The sequence below is a fragment of the Talpa occidentalis genome, unplaced genomic scaffold (assembly GCF_014898055.3).
Source record: "Talpa occidentalis isolate TD23 unplaced genomic scaffold, MPIMG_talOcc4v2.1 talOcc4.18, whole genome shotgun sequence".
NCBI classification, from domain to species: domain Eukaryota; kingdom Metazoa; phylum Chordata; class Mammalia; order Eulipotyphla; family Talpidae; genus Talpa; species Talpa occidentalis.
Window position 1 is genome coordinate 15623759 of NW_023601851.1, and position 15534 is coordinate 15639292.

Consider the following 15534-nt stretch of genomic DNA (forward strand, 5'->3'; position numbering starts at 1 on the left):
ACGACCAGGGATGAGCATCAAGCAGTCTCGGGCGGGGAGAGGTGGTGGTGTTTCCATCTCGTGTCATGAGACTTTCCTGGGCTTGGCTGCGGTGACCGAAATGTCGGCCAAGTTGAGGTGAAGTGTGGACTCTCTATGTCCTGAGGAGAGAGTGAGTGGGTGCCGTCCTCCTGTGGAGAGCTGGGGTGGAGGATGTGGACACCGCTCGGGGCGCAGTCTTGCCGTGACTGCGCACCCTGCTCGGCGGCCTTTCGGGGTGAGCTGAGGAAACAGTGTGAAGGACACGTGAAGTCTGTGAAAAGGCCCCCGGCGCTCGCCGCGGTCACTGCTGAGTAGCCCGGGAATGTTTTCCCTCTGCAGCGAGCCGTGTACAGGCTCCGGCGGCTCCAGGACTTCCAGGGACGCTGTCGGGGAAGCCAGAGCCGCAGCCTCCCTGGGCCTGAGTCCTGAACTCGCCGGGGGAGGTTCCGAGGTGGGGTGGAGTCGGGGTTCCGAGGCTGCCCAGACCCGGTGGTGCCAGGGGGCCGCCCTCGGCGGGTGGATTCCTCCATCGGGCGCGAATGCCCTCAAGGCACTTGTGGGGGGATTCTATCCACAGTGGCCTGTGGGGTGACGAGAAGCCAGGGGCGGCGTTGGTTGGGGGGACCTGCACCCGCCTGGGCAGAGGCTGCCCTGGCACCGTCGCCCTCGGGGGCTCGCGCTGTCGTGGGGCGCTCCGCGGGGGGAAAGACGTCCCCAGCTGGACGTCCCCCCTTCGCGCCCCCGTGACCCGCGTGTCCTCCCCATGCCATGACGGTCTCAGCGCCTCAGGAGCGTCAGGTACATCCTCCCCGCTCGCCGGGGTCTGAGCTGGTGGCGCCTCCTCGGGGTTCTCAGTCCTCCCTCGACTCTCCAGGGCGCCGCTTCTCCGGCGCCGCTGGACACGGGGTATCCCAAGGGGTCGTGCAGGCGGCTGTCCTCAGAGTGTGGAGAGATGAGTGTGTGCGGGGCTGGTTCAGTGTCTGTCACTCACCACCTTTGTCTTCTGGGGGGACGTGATGTCGAAATTGGGAATTTAAAATGTTCTGCTGTTACAGGAGGTGGGGAGACCATAAAGCCCCCAGAATATCCGCTCCATAAAGGGTCTGCCATCTGCTGCATCAAGAAAAATCATAAAAAGGGGCCTCCCTGGTGGCGCAGCGGTTGAGCGCTGGGTTGCAAAACTGCCCGCAGCCTCTGCAGCGCCAGTTCGATCCCCGGCTGCTCCCTGGCCACCGGTGAGGGTCCCGCATGGCGCACAGACCTCTCCTGCCGCCCACTGCTCCCCTCAGTAGTGTACTTCGGTCCTTCTGCCTGCTCTGCTCCCCGCTCTGGCTCTGGTGAATTCTCTCACCCTCCCACACTTCTGACTGTACCCAGTGCATGTATAAATAAATGAATAAATAAATCTTAAAAAAAAGCATAAATTTAAAACAATCTGGCCAAGCATCTTGAGGAAGGGATGGTTGCTGGAGCCCCATAGGCAGGAGGGGAGCGGCTGAGCCCTGCACAGTGGGACCATGGCAGCTTCCCCTCTGGTGGCCCAGGCTGTGGCCACGGAAGCAACAGCATTTTGCTTCCCCCAGGCCCTGCGTGCAGAGCCCCTCAAGCCTCTCAGCGCCGCAGAATGTGTCCAGGTCAGTCGGCCCCTCAGGAAGGCTGTGAAACATAAACTGGACAGTCGGCAGAGTCATAGGTCAAGGAGCTTCCATTTCTCCTTGTTTAAGGAGAATGATTCTAACAGTGAAACCAGAGTTGTTGTTTAGAGCCAAGTGGAGTTTCGAGTTCATAAGAACATACAGAAGTTTCTGAGACAGTAATTATTGGCAGTTTTCTCTATGGAGAGCAGTCATCTCAGCTTGGGAAAAATTTTCATGTCGGGCAGATCGGTTCCTGGGAGGTGATACTTAGAAGGACAGCACGGGATGCACCGATAAAGGAAAAGATATTTCATGTGGTGTCCAGGATGTCGTCGTTATTCAAGACACCATTTGCATCGTTCACAGTAAAGGACCCCAGGTGCTATAACGTGGAACCTGGAACACCGGGTGCTTCAGCCTCTAAACTCCCTCCCTCTCTCATGGGTTGCCTGTCTGGCTGGGGGCATCTACGTGATCATTTGGGAGCTCCGGCTCCTCAGGTGTTGGTTCCGTCCTCCTGCGTGTCTGTGGAGTCATCTGGCTGCAGCCAAAGGAGGGGTGTGGAAGGACACTGTGGGTAAGGTGGGGAGGTTTTACTAGCAGACCTCTCTCCTGCCCCTGCTCGGGTGGCTACAGCTCCCGGAGGCACCGCTGTGGTGGAGACCCGTGATGTGATCTCATTGTGGTGCACAGAGATCGTGTGCTGGCAAGCATCTGGCCGTTCTACTTGCTTCCTTCCTTGAGTCCTCTGTTCACCCTCGAAAACTAAGGGGGTTTTAAGTATTTCCCTTATTTGTACTCCGGAGCCAATGCTCCGTATTGTTGAGGGTCTCAAGTAGTTAAATATTTCTTGTCTATAACGACACTTCATTGTGTCCTTGGTTCTCGTGGACCGGGTGCTCCCAGCCCTGGACACCTGGAGGGACATGTTGGCCACGGTGCGGTGCGATACACCCCCTCACTCCTTCCTGGGAAAAGAATGACATCGTGCCATCCTCCTGCAGAGAGCTGTGCATTTAGAACATGTAGACTGCTTCATACGGTCTTTCTTTTTCGGGGGGAATGACCCAAGGAGATGCTTTCCAATGCAGATGAAATCTTCGAGTGTGACAGTACTCACCAGCCGTGTCTTGCAGTAACAAATCGCTGGAGACGATGTGTAAGTGCAACCGCGAGGACGGTTGGACAGAGGACAGTAGACCGTGTTCCTGGACTGCAGTGGGGCAGCTGCAGGTGGATGGTGGAGAGGGCTGAGGATGATGCAGGGCCCAGCAGGGGCCTAGGTCTGGGTGGGGCAAAGAAGAGGCCGCCCCTCCTGGTGCCGAGAGGCGGGGATGCCGTGAACGCGGAGCTGCGAGGGTGCTGGGTGTTGCTGGGGCGGGGAACCTGGTGCACGGCGCCCCCGCCTGATGGCGCAGTGGGCCCACCTGTCTCTCCCGGGAGGGCCGGTCTTGCGTGTCAGCGGTCCCCGCTGAGGAATCCCGAGCAGGTGCCCAGCTCGGGACAGATGCCTATCAGCGCTCAAAAGGCTCCCGAAGCAGACACGGGCCATCTCCTCCCTTCCGGGCGGAACTCCCAGACGGGCGCCCCTGCGGGAGGCTCCCAGGTGTGCTGGCCCCGCACCTGCCTGTGCACCTGCGTGTTCCCGCCCGCGAGCTCCGCCCAGCCACCTGTGTGCCCACGCGCCCCGCCCGAACCCCGGAGTGAAGTCGGGGCCCGCGGTACCCCAGTTTTGGCGCGACCCGTCTCCTTGGGCCTGGGGACTCTGCGGTCGCGGAAGGAGCAGGTGAGGGGGGGGGCGTGGGAACACCCCCGTGCGGCTGCCCGCGGAGAGGGGCCTCGAGGCCCCTGCGTGGGGGCTGCGGGTGGGAACCGGGGGGCTTGGCTGGCGTCTTCTAGGGCTGGGAGGACCCTGGGGGTCAGGACTCATTCCTGAGCGTGACCCTCCTTGACCCGCCTCCGCGGACTGGTCTCCCGGCGTGTCGTGGTGAGTGGGTGCACCTGGGGTGGGTGCACCGGGCCGGTCCTCCCCACCCGCGTGTTCATCTCAGGGACACACCTCAGGGTTTGGGGACTGCGGGGTGACATAATCCAGGGCCGTCGCCCCCTACCTGCCCCGGTCTGGCTGGCAGGATAGTACCCTGCCCCCAACCGGGTCTGAATGGCGGCCCCAAAGGAAGGGGAGCTGGTCTCTCCACCCCACCGTGTGCCCTGGGGGCAGGTGATGAGTATGTATCCCGGGGCGCCCAGCCTCTACCCTCCAGAGAGGACCTTCAGGAAGGAGGCCACAGGGCCTCCCTGGGGAGCAAGGGTACAGACCCAGCTCTGTGAGGCTGTCTGCAGCCTCTGCTGCACGAGTTCGGTCCCAGCCAGGGAGCTGCCCACAGGGCGCGCCAGACCCCTCCTTTCTCCCCAATGCTCCCCTCAATAGTGTTTCAGTAGATCCTCCTGTGCTGCTCCCCACTCTCTCTGGTGAATCCTCTCACCCCCCACACCTCTGGCCTGTACCCCAGTTCTGTTATGTATAAATAAAAAACGAGGAGATAAACCCTCCACATGATTAGGTCACGAAGGGCAGGAGGCAAAGTCCCTCTGTGCTCACACTTTTCCACTAGGATAAATTCAAACTTTTTTTGGAAGAAAGTGGATCAGGCGGCTTCCTGGGTGCAAATCTTCACTTTATTTTTTTTCAAAGATTATTTATTTATACAAGAACCGGTGTACAGGCCAGTTGTGCGGGAGGGTGAGAGGATCCCCCAGAGCCAGAGCGGGGAATAGAACTGGCAGTCTGACGAAATACACTGCTGAGGGGAGCAGCGGGCACAACAGGAGGGTTCTGCTGCACCTTGTGAGACCCTCGTAGGCTGGCCAGGATCGAACTGGTGCTGCAGAGGCCGCAGACAGCCTCAAGGAATCTGCACCACCAGGAGAGGCCCCAAAATCAGACTGCAGGTTCACAATGACCGGCGGCTCCCCTCTTGGCTCCCCTCTTGGCTCCCCTCTTGGCTCCCCGTTGGCTAGTTGCTTTGGTAACTATCAGTTCAAAACCACATCTGATAGAATGAAAGTCTCCCAGTAATTTGAGCAGAGGCCATGCCAGGGGCTGTATTGGTTCAGGTGTCCTAAATTTCCTTCTTATTAGAAACAAGTTTTTTTCTAGCTGGCCTATGAGGCTGTGATTGAATAGGGAGGGAAACCAGTGACTGTCTGCATTTCATTTTTCTAAATTGTTGATAATGTAAGTTGAGATATTCCTCGGATTCTTATTTTAGGTTTCTCCACTTAGCCAGGATACTTGGGAGGTTTCTCCCATGAGGCCTCTGAACTCAATGTCTAAAACCAAAATTCTCATTTGAGGCTGGGGTATATAGAAAGAAAATAGACTTTTAGAGAAGCATGAAAAATATTTTAGTAAGTTTATTCCAGCTTTATCTGCTGCAACACGTGTAGTAGGTAGATGAAGAAATGTGAGGAATAAAGCCCCAGATAGTTGACTTTTTAATACAAAACTCACTGCGAGTGGGCTTGGGATACACGTTAGTGCTCCGTTGGTCCCAGTCTTACCACTTGCAAAGCCTTGATTGGGAGTCATAATAGGAAACGTTCATCTTAAGCCCTCAACGGCACTCTGCGGAAGGCTTTGTTTTAGTCCAGATGGAGAGTAGTGCCCTTAGGTGTCTGGGCACATCCACTGACTGACCTGGGACAAAGTCCCGGTGATAATCAGGCCCCTTTCGGCTTTAAGATGTAGCTAGGAACCTGTGGGATGGAGGCAGCACTTTCTGGTTTTCACATCTAGTTCTGCCATTCCCTCGTTTACTTTCTGCCACATGTGTCTGCTTTTAGTACTGAAAATGTGGCTGATGTCACTGGTTGCTTTCACAGGGATCCCAAATTCCAAATCCTGAAGAGGGTGTAAGTCTGATGTTCTGGTATCCACTGGTGTCCAGTGTTTGGAAATGCACTGGGCTTATTTGGAAAGTTTGGATTCTCTAAGCTTTCTTTTGGAGAGTCTGCAATCACTGTCAGTCACTCCATGATGGGAGAGGTGTAGCAGAGTCCAGCCACATTCCTTAGTCTGCCTTCATTACCTATGTCAGGTGTATCTGGACACTTAAAGGGGAAACATGGCCCTCTGCAATTCAAGACAACTCCTCCCAAACACTTTCTCTGCAGAGAGCCATTGAGGAACCCACTGTGCGCCAACATTTCTTGATTTTTCTACTGTGTGCAGTGTTGTAGATTCTTGGTTTCATTCATCTGTAAATCACACTCAATAGTGGGTATTGCTGGTCCCATTTTATACATGAGAAAATTGAGACTTGAAGGAAGAGCAACTTGCCGAAAGTCCACAGCTATTAAGCAAAATGGACTCCAAAGCCTTTCCTCTCCATCAAACCAGTTTGCCTCCCTACTAGAAGGATTTGTGCCTCTGTACTTCTCCTGGTCAGGAAAGCACTCCCTGCGGACTCGGTAGGGGGCTGCTCTCCTGCCCTGTGGAGCAGCTGTGATAAGGGCTCACTGCAACCTGCATAGGGCTCTCAGCACTTCTGTCAACACCCTCCTGTTGAGCAGGAAGCCACACTCACATTCCTCCAGAAGGTTAGTGAGAGAGCTGCAAGTAGGAGTCGATTTTTCTTTCCCTTCCGAAACAGAAATATCGCTAAACTCCTTTAAAAATTGACTTCCTAGTTGATTTTGAGTGTAGGTGATGCAGCAAGCCTCAGACTTAGGATTTTCAAATGTCCTTGGCCGGTTATTACCAATGACTGTCAAATGTGTTCTCGGTGGTCTGGGTGTATCCCATGGGAAAATGCCTTTTCTCAGGGAGTGGAGCATTTAATGTTCATTTGTGACTTAGATTTTAGCTGTATATTGAATTCATACCTTTATCCGCTTTTAACTATCTTGTCTCATAGCAGAAGCTGTTGAATGTGGTCTGTGCTCATAAATTAGGTTTCTGATGTGATTGTCTTTATTCTGGTGGGTTGGGCCGGGAAGGGGTCGCTTCGGCCTTGGCCAGTGATATCCTGGGGAGAAAGAGAATCCATTTGCCCTGGATTCTGTCCAGCATATTCAGTTCCTTTATTTTACATCCTAGGGAGGTGACATGATGGTCAAGGTTACAGGACTTCTTCTTAGTGGTACCACAAGTCACCCAGATTTCTAAGTCACACTGCTCTCCTACCAGGATTTGGGGGCTCTCTGATAGGAAGAGGGAGGTTCAGAGGTGAAGTGACTTGGCTGAGGTCCTGGCTGATTGGTGTATGACTTGCAGCTAGAACTCACACCTGCTAAGGACTGTAATGTAGCTAAATGAATGTTTAGCTACAGAATGTTTTTGTTGTATTGTAGCTAACTGAATGTTTTTAGAAACTCAATTATGTCTCGACTCTACCAAAAAAACTAGCTGTTTAAACATTCCCATTGTGATTGTAAGATGAACAGTTCTCTCCGATTTCTTATAGTAGGTAAGAACAGAGACACCAATTCAGATGTTTACATTTTGGATTTCCTGAGGCCAGCTCTCCTTAGGTTGCCCCCACCCCAATCCTAGATCCAGACCTAGGGCTCCACTGCCTGAGGACTCTGCTGCACCCACTGCCTCCGTTTTTCTACTGCAGAGGCTGTAGAAGTGGGAGCTCATTAAACAAAAAAGATCAAGAGTTCACCCTTTCAGTTCCTTTTTGAAGCCTGGGTGGAGGGCAGAGAAAGAAAGGTGTGCTACTTCACAATGTGGCTGCAGACTTTGCAGCCATTGGGCCGTCCTACCCCTGGGCAGGAAAGTGGACAGACAGGGAGTGCTCCCAATTTCAGGAGTGGCCCTCCTGAGTGGCTTCCAGCACTTCTTACAAGAACAGTGAAGACCTCCTGGGCAGCTGCAACAGGTGATAGGCTCGGTGGTCTCACTGGATCTTGAGATGAAGCCAGGACTGAACTGAGTGACCCCAGTCAGTGAGCAGTGCAAAGCAGTGGCCGCAGAAACTTCCTCTTCCCCACATCCCAGTCTCTCTGTGCTGGAGTCCTGGACAGGGCACGCGAGCATCTGACTCTCAGTCAGGCTACTAAAGTGTTGCACTGCTGAATGCTATTGAATCTGCTGCACCCTTTCTGTTTACAAAGCGAACAGAGTAATAGCAAGACTGTGCTATACGTGATGGCTCTGCACTTAGCTAGGCTGTCAGGCAGGCCGGGCTCTGCCCCATGGTGGCCTGCTGCCATTGTGTTTCCCTTCCTGTGCGGGTCTCTGCTGTCCCTGAAGCATCACCGGGACACCTTGGTGTCCTTCTGAATGTAATGACTTACTTGTAACTCTAGTCAAATCCCAGGAAAAGAAACAAAAGCAGGGACCTGACCAACTCCTTAGACCCCTTTTTGTTGTTTAAGCAACCAAACATATTTAGAATTCTGCCCTGTGTTGGCCCAGGGGAGGAAGAAGTTTCTAGCAGTTATGGCTTTCTGTTTGCTGCCTGGTGCTTTCATAGAAATACTTCATTTTTTTAAACCAAAATTGCATTTGTTCAGTTGTCATTGTTGAGGATGTATTTACTGTGTTTTTTACAGATGTGAGTAATTATATGTATGTATTTATATATATGTATGTATGTAGAAAACCAAACATATATAGACAAGGTCAAGGCATGTATACTAGATATGTTGAAGTTATTTATCAAGGGGAAAGATGTGTGTTATAAAGTAAAAAGAGTCTATATTTTATACATAATGTAGATAGCAAGAATAGCATACACATTATACACAATTTTCCTTTCCTTTTTTATTATTAAAGCAAAAAAAAAAGAAAAGAAAATGACAGTACATGCAGCTGTTCCCAGGGTTGTGAAGGCCACACTGCTGTGGGGGGAGGGACTCCCTGGCCCTGGGGTACACTCTGTGCTGGGGCCCAGCCCCACACTCCCTGCCTTCTGGTGCTGCCTCACACGTGGCTTCCTGCTGTCCCCCAGGTCTGCATCCCTGGGGTGAAGGGTGAGAGCAACCAATAAAGATTGACTAACAGAAGTGATTCTGGCTCTTGTCCTGCTGGGTCGCCTCGGGGCTCTACTTCGGGAGCTGGCACCTGGCTGGTTGTGGACTCTGAGGCAGAGATGTGAATGGGGCAGTGGTGGTATTTAGCATGTGCTTGGGGTTGTTAGGGGGAAAAGGATGTCCTAAAGCTAATTCCATACAGGCTTTGTGGACTCCACCCCCACCCCAGGCCAAAGCCAAAGACACTGGGAACTCCAAATACCATCACCAGGGAAGGGAAGGTGACTGGGACCTGAGGGTGGGGTTAAGTAGCCAGGTTGATATAAAGCCAGACATGTGGGCTTGGGGGGTTCTCCCATTTTGGCTCTCCACCAGCTTGCACCGTCTGGCCAGCTCTGAGAGTGACTTTGGGTTTCCAGGTTGGCAGATCGGGTAGGACGCATTAAAGACTTTATTTCCCTGTTTTCTTCCTGAGTTGTACATTTTCCTTATTTCCTTTTCCCTTTGAGACAGGGCAAGCTAGGGTTATTAGGCAGTTTTAGGGACAGTGCAGGAGGGGACCTCTGAAGAATTCAGGAAGGCTTCAGAGATAAAGATGAGCAAGGAAATGAAACCAATTCCACTGGGAAAAACAAACATTCTAGCACTACAGATAATCTTGTTAAGGATGGTCCTGGTTTTCTTCAGATGATAAGATAAAGTGTAAAGATGCTCATCGGGAGGGCTAGACCATAAAGATAAAGATATAACAAATGGGGAAAGACAGACCTGTTAGATAAGGAATGTGAAGATCTCCCACTCAGTAGCAAATTAAGTGAGACAGCCAAAAACTGACCAATCACAAAGAGACTGGTAGAGCTTTAGAATAATCAGGGAAAGAAAGTATATATTCCCTGAGACAGGACTTCACTTTGGCTTCCTTTCCCCTCCCAGGGCTGTTCCCTGGCCTGGGAGTCCCACTTTATTTCTGTTCTTTTTCTCCTCAATAGACTTTTTCTTCTAAACAAACCTGCCTTTGCTCGCTTGCTTGCCTGAGCGTCTGCGAAGTTCCTGCTATGACTTCCTGAGACACTAACCCGTGGGGGGGTCTAGCGGCTGGGGCTTAGCGCTGCCCTGCAGCCTGGAATCCGTTCCTGGCTGGGAGATTAGACCTGACAATTCCGGTATCACTATGAAGCTGACCACAGCCACTGCAGCACAAGTTCTATCCCCAGCTAGAGAGCAACCCACATGGTGCTGCAGACCTCTCCTGGCTCGCCTGCTTCTCCTCTCAGCAGTGTATTTCAGTCAATCTGCCTGTTTTGTGTCCCACTCTGTTTCTGGTTGATCCACTCACCCCCTGCACCTTTGGCCTGCACCCCGTTCTCATATGCATAAATAAATAAATCTTTTTTTAAAAAGATATATTAAAAAAGGAAAGGAAAAAGAGGATACTTGCACAGACACAAGTGGGCAGAAAAGAGCTGTCTCTTTTCTTCCGAAAAGGACAGGTTTGTTAAGAGGCACTGCATAGCAGCAGGCGGGCAGAAGAGCTGTATCTTGCCAGGGCAGAAACGGTATTGATAGACTGTTCTTTTTGGGAGGAGTTTGTTCCTTTGTGGAATTGTTGTCTGCTTTTAAATTAATTACTTCTGGCCAAGTGACTAGTTCATTTGTAAGCACCAGCAATTCTTGACAATGGCCCTCCATCTCCATATCCCCACCTCTGGTCTGCGCCTCCAGATACTTTCTATAGCAGTCTGAGACTTAGTATAGCAGCTGGAGCCTAAGGGTTTTTCATTTCTATAGCTGGTTGAGTGACTGTGTTGATCATTTCTACCCCCACCTCCATTTTCTGGTCTTTTGATACCTCCATCCTAAATTTTACTCTTAGCTTCCATCACCCATGATCCACCACTTCAGTATGCAATTATTTAAAAAGGGAAAAAAAGATCTGTGAAAATGACTGTCTCGTGAATGGTTGTGACTAGTCTGATTTTACATATTGAGCACACTGTATTGATGCGGATGGCGTCTTCTCCTTCCTGTGCTGGGAGCAGTCTCCGTGAGCAGTGCCTGTGACCTTGATTCTAGAGGGCCTGCTTGGTAATAGAGTTATTTTCTCACCGAGGACTGAGTAAGAGAGTGTTCCTTCTTTCCTGTATCAAAGTGCCTGCTCCTTGACTCAGTTATTAAAACGAGGGAGCAAATAGCTCCTTGTTCTAATTTTCCTTATCTGCCTCCACAGGGCCCATTTCAGCCTGTCTGTGAAGTGTTAGAATGCAATTGTGTGCTTGAATAAAAAGGAGAAACTGAATTAGAGCCTCTTAAGACCATTATATTGTCTTATTTAGTGACACTGTTTGCCTCACCATTACTAAGCAATGAGCTAAGTGTTCTTCCTGAGCAATAATAATACCCACATTTAACTAGCATTTTACACTTTGCAAAGCACTTTCGCATGTTATCCCTTTTGATCCTTGCAAGAACTCTGGAGCAGATCAGAGAACGAGAGTTATGATTGTCAATTTACAACGGAGGGGACTGAATGGTGGTTAAGTTACAGCTTTAAAACTTCAAAGCTGGAATTTGAAAGCAAATGAGGCCAGTATTGGAGCAGAGCTCATGCCACCTTGGGTGGGAGCCACTGGAGGCCTTCTAGGTCATCAGAACTCAACCCTGAGCCACCCTGCCAGTCTGGGTAGAGGTTCTGTCCTCCACGTGGGCGTCACCAAATCAAGGGCATGCACTTCCACACCCTTTCCTCCCTAGAATCCCTAATGAGGACAGCCACCCCACTTCTGAGTCCTCCATCCCTGACCACAGCCTCCAGGTGTTTCCACCGCCCTTCAGCCCACTGCAGCATGAATAGCCACTCTATTCCCTCAGGTGCAGCCTGTATTGGTCTCTGAGGTACAAGGAGTGATTTAATCTCAGCCTGTGGCTCAGGACTCCCTTGGTGTGATTTCCAATTAATTGCTATTTATTCATTTGGGAAGGAAAGCAAGGAAACTCTTCTATTGCCAGCTTGGTGATATCTTCAGATTGCTTTTTTATTTTATTTTTTAAGATTTATTCATGCATAAAGAACTGGGGTACAGGTCAGAGGTGTTAGGGGGGTACGTGAAAGGATTCACGAGAGAGAGTGGGGAGCAGAACTGATGGATTGACTGAAATACACTGCTGAGGGGAAAGAGCAGGGGAAATACACTGCTGAGACAGGAGAAGTCTGCTGCACCTTCACCATGTGGGTCACAGGTCACCTCCCTGACCGGGGACCGAACTTATGCTGCAGTAGCTGCAAATAGCTTCACAGTGCTGCACTCAAACCCTTGCACCACCGGGGAGGCCATCCAGATTGCTTTTTTATATGGTGTTTTGCAATCTTCCCAGACCTGGTAGGTTCATCATCAATTCTCGCAGATGAAAAGATAATTTTGGAGCCTAGGATATTTTACAGGCCTTTGCTGCTGAATCAGGACAGATCAGCTTTCTCTCTCAGAATTAATTCCTCTGGCTGTCTCCTCCCTCTGTCATCCAGCCCTCAGAGTGAAGACACCCTTATAGACCCTGGCCACACGTGCCCCCATTTACATATACGCATGTAATGGCAGGAAGACCACAGAGCAGGTTTTCTGATCCAGCAGACAGGGTAAAGGAGGAGGGAGTCCAAGAGCCCTCAGTGGCTTTTGCAGGCTTTCATTGGAATTACCAGGTACACGGCAGGCAGGGGTGCTGGGGGGCCAGGAGGCTGGCAGGCCTCCCGGTCTCCAGCAAGTCTTCATTCTTTCCGGGCTCTTCGGCCTTCTCTCATATTCTCTCTGCTTATCTCGTGGTTCTGCTTCTGCTTCTTCTTCTGCTGGCGTCCTCATGACGCCGCCCTTAAAAGCCCAGTCTTAGCCGAGGTGAATCCCATCTACCTATGCCCACGCCCTATTTCAGGTACCCGCCATCAGGCATGCATTCAGGACCACAAGGATCCATCACCTATCCTGATGGCGGGAGGGCAGAAAAGCCTGACATTTTTCCTTACCCTAAAATCCACCCCTTCAGGGTTTTCTGCCAGTCTATACAAGTCATATATGTTTCTCTTGGCAATAGAACACTGCAGCCATGGCCCACAAAAGCAAATGAAATACATCACAATATAACAAAATACAACAGAACAAATTAGTCCAGGCAGGGCACCAACATAGTGGCAAAAGACAATTACTGGCACCAGCACATGAACCACCAAATCTGCTGCCAAAGGCACTGCTCATACAAGGGAGGGGACCCACTCACAGCATCTGCTGTTGTTACCGAACGCCGGCCTCAGTTTCCCTCAGCCAATAAAAGGAAACTGAGTTTGAGGAAAAGGAAAGCCGTTTTATTTGTCGACAAATGAGGAGGGAGGCAGACTCATGTCCGAAAAACCACCGTCCTCCTCTTTGGCAGTGGGCAGGGGTATTTATACAGGGGGAGATGGGTAGGCATCCGCGAAGGGAGGGGGGAAGGGGTCTGCACAGAGACAAGTGGGCGCCAGCTCAACAGGTCGATGGATGGGTGTCAGCTCATTCATCTTAAGGGAAGGGGAAGGTGTCAAGGCACAGAGACGGGTGATCACCAACTTGTTTTCCTTAGGGCGAGGGGGAAGGGTCTACAGGGAAACCAGTGGGTGCCAGCTTTTTTTTTTTTTTTCTTCCCAAGGGGAGGGGAAGCTGCAACAAATGGGAAAGACAAGTCATCAATCCTGTTAATGCTAGATAAGGGGAATTGCAAAAAATGGGGGAAAGACAAACTTGTTAACTGTATCACTGTAACTCACTAGGAGCCATCAGGCTTCCTGGCCTTCTCCAGCTGTAGTGTAAGCCACAAGCTGCACACTACATCCACCCCCAGGATGCACGCACTCCTGGATTGGCAATTCTGTACTCTTTGGGGGTAATCGCCCAACCCTCAGTGTTTCTGTCTGCGGTCACTCCAACACTGGGCTTTCATAGCCACCAATTCAACACGCAGACCCCTGCACTCAGGCCAACCCATTGCACAAGCACAAGGGTCGGGGATCTGTGGATGCACGCTCCACATGAGGCCTCTCTTGGGTCCCTTCTTAGGCTTGGGCTCCACTACAAGCCACGTTCCCCACCTGTCCCCCAAGGACCGGTTCCTCAGCTCCTCACCCTCACTCAACTATGAGCAGGGCATCACCCACAGCTGATTTTAAGAGTCTCACTGGCCTTCTTTAGCTTACCTAGTGCTTAACAGCCACTCAGAGCTTCTCAATCTCAGTACCAGCTTTTGCTTTCTCAGTTGGCTTTTTCTCTGCCTGGCTGCAGAGAACTTGGTGAGGACTTCCTCCCTCAGCCAACTGTGGGCTCTTAGACCAAGGCCCACTGGCCATGCCTTGATTTTAAATGATAACATCCACCCCCAGGGTCCCCAAAACATATTAAACTCGCCAAGGTCCTCTGCCTTCTGGCAGGATTGTTAGTCCATTAGTCCAAGTTCATCGGCTTTTCCCTTTGTCCACACTGGCGAGCTCTGAAGAATGGTCCTTTCTTCCCCAATGATTCTTGCTGCCTTGGGGGTCATTGGCTGGTCCTCTTGGCTGTCTCCTCCTCCAGGCGAGGTCTCATCCTGTAGCTCCTGGATCTTGTCCACCCCCTGTGCTGCCCTGGCACCTCCAGTGCTGTCACAGGCTCAGTCTGCTACTCTTCAGTCCCTCCTGAGTCTTTGGAGTGCTCCATACCCGTCTGCATGAATCATCTTGCCGACTTACGCCAAAGGTAAGGGGCAGGAAGACACGGAGCAGGATTTCTAGGATTCTATGCAGATGGGGTAAAGGAGGAGAGAGTCCTGAGCCCTTGGTGGATTTTGCAGGCTTTTATTAGGATTTACCAGGTACACAGCAGGCAGGGGTACTGGGGGGGGCTGAGGGGCTGCGAGGCTGGCAGGGATCCCAGCCCCCAGCAAGTCTTCACTCTTTCTGGGCTCTCTAGCATTCTCTGGTGGTTCTGCTTCTCTGCTTCTGCTGGTGTCCCCTGACACCGCCCTTAAAAGCCCAGTCTCAGCCCAGGTGAATCCCATCTACCTATGCCCACACCCTATTCCAGGTGCCCGCCATCAGGCATGCATTCAGGACCACAGGTTTCCTTCATTTATTCTGATGGCAGGAGGGCAGAAAAGCCTGATACTTACCTTACCCTACAACGCATGTCCAGTGCTTCCTGGGCCCAAGTGTCCATAATTACAGGGCAAGACCTCAGGCCCTGATCAGACATGCTCATGACAGGAAGACATGAAAAAGCTGATAATTTTGTTTATCCTACATATGGTCTTGAGGACCATTTTTCTCAGAACACATCAAGGTTATGGTAACCATTGTAGCATCTCAGCAAATCCTGATTGAATGAATAGATGAATGGATGAGATGAGTGTGCTCAAAACTCTAAGACTGGTGGTAGCACTCAGGTATGCCCTCAGCTAGGCTCTCCGGTGGTGCTTCCATGTAGATTTAAAATACTTTTACTCCTTGTTTACTTTCTTGACAGTCTGTTCTCAGTGATGTAGCAATATTAAATGGTTGTATTGTTTTCTCTCTGCTCTTTAAGTCCTCTCCTCTTCTGTTTTTAACTATTGGGTGTGTTTTTTTTTTTTAATAAGTAAAGGCATTAGAAAAAAACTAATGGATGCTTTTTTTTAATGGATGCTTTTACAATCTAAGACACTGATGCCCTCTGGGTGCAGGGGCCCAAATGCTGACTCTCTTGTCAAATGTATGTATGCATAGTTTTAAGAATTTTTTTTAAAGATTTATTTATTTATGCATACAAGAGCTGGGGTACAGGCCAGAGATGCAGGGGGCTTAGAGGATTCACCAGAGACAGAGTGTGGAACAGAACAGGTAGATCTACCGAAATACACTGCTGAG

The 15534-nt window shown here is 51.0% G+C and overlaps 1 protein-coding gene across 1 annotated transcript in view; it reads left to right on the forward strand.

Annotated features, from left to right (window-relative positions):
• Positions 1-14364, forward strand: part of LOC129146207 (zinc finger protein 39-like) — a 33042-nt gene extending 18678 nt beyond the window's left edge. The window contains exon 6 of the mRNA XM_054697773.1: positions 14228-14364. Coding sequence (XP_054553748.1) covers positions 14228-14364 — 137 coding nt within the window. The remainder of the gene's footprint in view (positions 1-14227) is intronic.
• The last annotated feature ends 1170 nt before the right edge of the window (positions 14365-15534 follow it).